Here is a 3465-nt window from a genome sequence, read left to right as displayed (position 1 = left end):
CGTGAAAGTTGGTAGCCAGAGAGTAACAAGAGGGCATTGTGAATAGATCCTCGGTTACTATCATGTAGCTAGAATTGAAGTTGGGGTGCAATTAAGTTTTAAGTAGCTACTATATTGTGGATTACATACATGACCAGAAACATAGTGAAATTCATTTTAGAAATAGGAGAAGAGTAAATTAGGAGATACCGTCAAACTACTATAAACAATTGTGTGTCATTTACTTTATGTGTTTATTACATATGGAATTTATTATTTTCTTCTTGTGTAGTATTTGCATTCTCTTATTATCATTTTCAAACATAACCAACCAGTGGTGGTTCAGCACCTTGTCCCTTAAGCATGAGGTTGGGTTCAATCCCCACTCACCTACTAACCGCCTTAGTGGATGCAAATTGTGCTGAACACACTGTTTAATTTTTTATTTTTAAAGGTCGCCGCCTAGGCGCCGCCCGCTTAGGCGCTAGGCGCTAGTCTACCGCCCGACTAGCGCCTAGCGCCTACTGCAACCATAGCTGAACGTGAGCACCCCCTCTCTTTTCTACATCATCTTTGCTTTCTCAAAAAACACTATTGATAAGACTTATATATATAGTGTGAATTTTAGAAAATGTTGCATTGTATTATTGTATTAATTAGTATCTATCTTTGAAATAATATTGACTATCTTTTCTAAAATAACATTATGAACGCCACTAGTTAGCTTGTTTACATATATAGCAATGGTCAAGTCAGCTTCATCCACAATTCTGCAAATGGGTCATTTCACATTTAGGGCACATAAAGAATGTGGGACAGCAGATAGGTATTAAGATGATGTGATCAGGTGGCTACTGCATATACCACAAAAGATCAAAAACTAATCTCAACAAAATAAAATAAAATAAAATAAAAGGATCCTCTTATCCAGAAAAGATTAGGTGAATCTCTAGCTTGGATTTCTTGTGCTATTTTGGCCCTTCACTCAGATATCTGTGGATAACAAGCCATCATCACTCCCTCTCTGCTATATATATACTGTTGAATTGTAGTCAAAGAAAATATCTAAGCAGCACTTTTCCCATTTGTTTGCATTCTTGAAAACTTCCCAGCAGCCCTCTTGATTTCCTCCCATTTCTTTATTATATATCATCATTATTACATTATATTATATTAATTTCAATTAAATTCCCTTATTCTTCTATTATTCTCCCTTTTTCTCTTTCCTTTTTGTTTTTGTCCATTTCTACCAAAACATATAGATCTAATGTACCACTACCACCACCACCCTTTTCCTTGTTTGCATTGCCACCCTCATAACTATATCAGAATGGTACGTAGAAGCTTTACACACACTCTCTCTCTCCTAATTCTATCTATCTCTCTCATATAATATATGCACACAATTGGTTTTACAGGTTCAAAGTCTAATAGAGAGGTGTTTGCTCCTTCATATGGACCGAGAACAATGCGTTAAAGCTCTCGCTAGGCACGCCAGAATCCGGCCACTCGTCACGCTAACTGGTACACAAATATACACCCACACACTACAACATATATATATATATATATATATATATATATAGCTTGTAGAATTGTTGTAATGTCACATACTAGTATAGAAATAGAAAGTCACAAAATCAATACTGTAATTAATTGAGTAGTTTGATGAAACAAGTGGTACTTCTTGTTATTTTTATTTTTTAGTGAATTGTGTTTTACTACAACATTATAGTACGTATTTCCCATGAAATCTAAGGTTACATTATGTAAATGGATTTTGAAAACTTTGTAGTATGGAGGGAGCTACAAAAAGAGAACAAAGGCTTCTTTCACCAATATCTCACCCAAGTATCTCGGATTCCAAATCTAGGTATACCTTGCTATTTACATCTACGTGTTCACTTTTTTCTATTAGATCACGGGTGTTCTGAGTAGATTATACTCATATGAGAAACTTTTAAGTTCGTATCATACTCAGATTAATCCCGTTCATATCAGACCAACCTAATTAATGGACATAGTGTTGCTCATTCATATTAATTTTTTATACAAAATGAGATTTTGATGAACGTGTGATCTCTTTTAAGGGGTAAGAGTGCACGACCACTCACACCAACCAATATGAATATACATGTTTGAGTTTTTATATTGTCATAATTTAGATGTATATATGTAATAATTATTGTTTGTATATTGTATGTACCTTAATGTTGTGCAGGTAGGCATGGGATGATATACCCAAGAAATGGGAGGAGGAGCCAATGGAAATGAAGAAAACAGATGTCTGGTCAGGGATAGATGTCATGAATTAATGTGGTTGTCCTCGAAGCTAAGGCATAATGAAACAGTGGGATATGATGTTTTAGGGTTATTTATATTCGGATACCTCGTAATTATCCTAGTATGACGTGTAGCTTGTAGGGACCATATAAATTAAGAATGTTTTCTTATCCTTTCTTAATTTAATCACATCAATCATCACATGGTAATGGCTCTAATAGTCTCTTGTAGATATAATACTTTGTAAGTTTGGGTTGTGATTCAATATTGTATGATTAAATGTATAATGCATTGTATTTGTTGTAAATATATATTTGGTGGCCATTATCCTATTTTTTCGGATCATGAATTGAATTATGTTTACCCTGTGTTGTATCTGTATTTTGCAATGATCTAATAATGAAAAAGACCGTGGATCTTGAATGCAAGAGAAAACTTAAGGTCCTGCTAAATTTTAACAAGATTATTTATCTAGATTAGTTACTAGATCTGATATAGACAGATAAATAAATAAATAGTGAATAAAGAAAAGGAACCAAACACCAAGAAAATGATTACGCAGTTAGTTTAGAGCTAAAACTCGTACGTCTGCGAGGCAACTCATATCAGCCCAATCCATTAGACGATCACCAAAGAGTTAGAAGGAGCAAAATAGAACCATACAAACTACGGCTTCTAACCAACTACTCCATCACGCCTTCATCATTTTTGTAGTTGACTACATGCATGCCAATTTGAATAACCAACCAATCTTCAACAAAACATTGTGTAAGTTCACACCCCATGGTTTATACCACTCAATAATTAGAGAATAAATGTTTTGAGGACTTGAAGAATTAAATAATAAGTTAATCGCCAAAGGCCTTGTGGTTTAGTGGCACCCGGTTGCACCCCCACATGGAAGGGGGTGAGTTTGAGCTTCAGTGGAGGCAATATTGGCTTTCTGTGTTTCATTTGGTCGAGAAAGTAGCTATGAATATTAATGTTTATGTTTATGGACATATAGAACAAATATTATGAGTATAGTACATGATGAATATTACTAAACATGATGCGTTCATAGTATACTATCTATGTACATTAAGCTTGATTTTTATGAACATATAGAATGAATATTATGAACCTACTATAGAGTGAATGAAAATGCATATGATGTACATTTAATTTAGTGTTTATGGACATTAAAGTTTGATTTATGGACAT

At 34.1% G+C, this 3465-nt stretch overlaps 1 protein-coding gene across 1 annotated transcript; it reads left to right on the top strand.

The window, feature by feature from the left end:
* The first annotated feature begins 1057 nt into the window (after positions 1-1057).
* LOC116027701 lies at positions 1058-2607 on the top strand. Its single transcript, XM_031269421.1, has 4 exons — positions 1058-1312; positions 1398-1503; positions 1775-1852; positions 2201-2607. Exons 1-4 carry the CDS (start codon positions 1247-1249, stop codon positions 2251-2253), a joined length of 303 nt encoding a protein of 100 aa, XP_031125281.1. The 5' UTR covers positions 1058-1246; the 3' UTR covers positions 2254-2607.
* Positions 2608-3465: the final 858 nt, after the last annotated feature.

This window comes from Ipomoea triloba, chromosome 8 (genome assembly GCF_003576645.1).
Source record: "Ipomoea triloba cultivar NCNSP0323 chromosome 8, ASM357664v1".
In the NCBI taxonomy this organism is placed as follows: domain Eukaryota; kingdom Viridiplantae; phylum Streptophyta; class Magnoliopsida; order Solanales; family Convolvulaceae; genus Ipomoea; species Ipomoea triloba.
Note: the sequence above shows the minus strand (reverse complement) of the source record. Positions and strands in the feature narration are given on the sequence as shown.

Bases quoted from the DNA above. Each gene is read 5' to 3' on its own strand.
- LOC116027701 (XM_031269421.1), top strand. From the start codon at position 1,247: ATGTACCACTACCACCACCACCCTTTTCCTTGTTTGCATTGCCACCCT. The intron at 1,504-1,774 runs GTACACAAATAT...AAAACTTTGTAG, and splicing joins GCCACTCGTCACGCTAACTG to TATGGAGGGAGCTACAAAAA. The intron at 1,853-2,200 runs GTATACCTTGCT...AATGTTGTGCAG, and splicing joins ATCTCGGATTCCAAATCTAG to GTAGGCATGGGATGATATAC.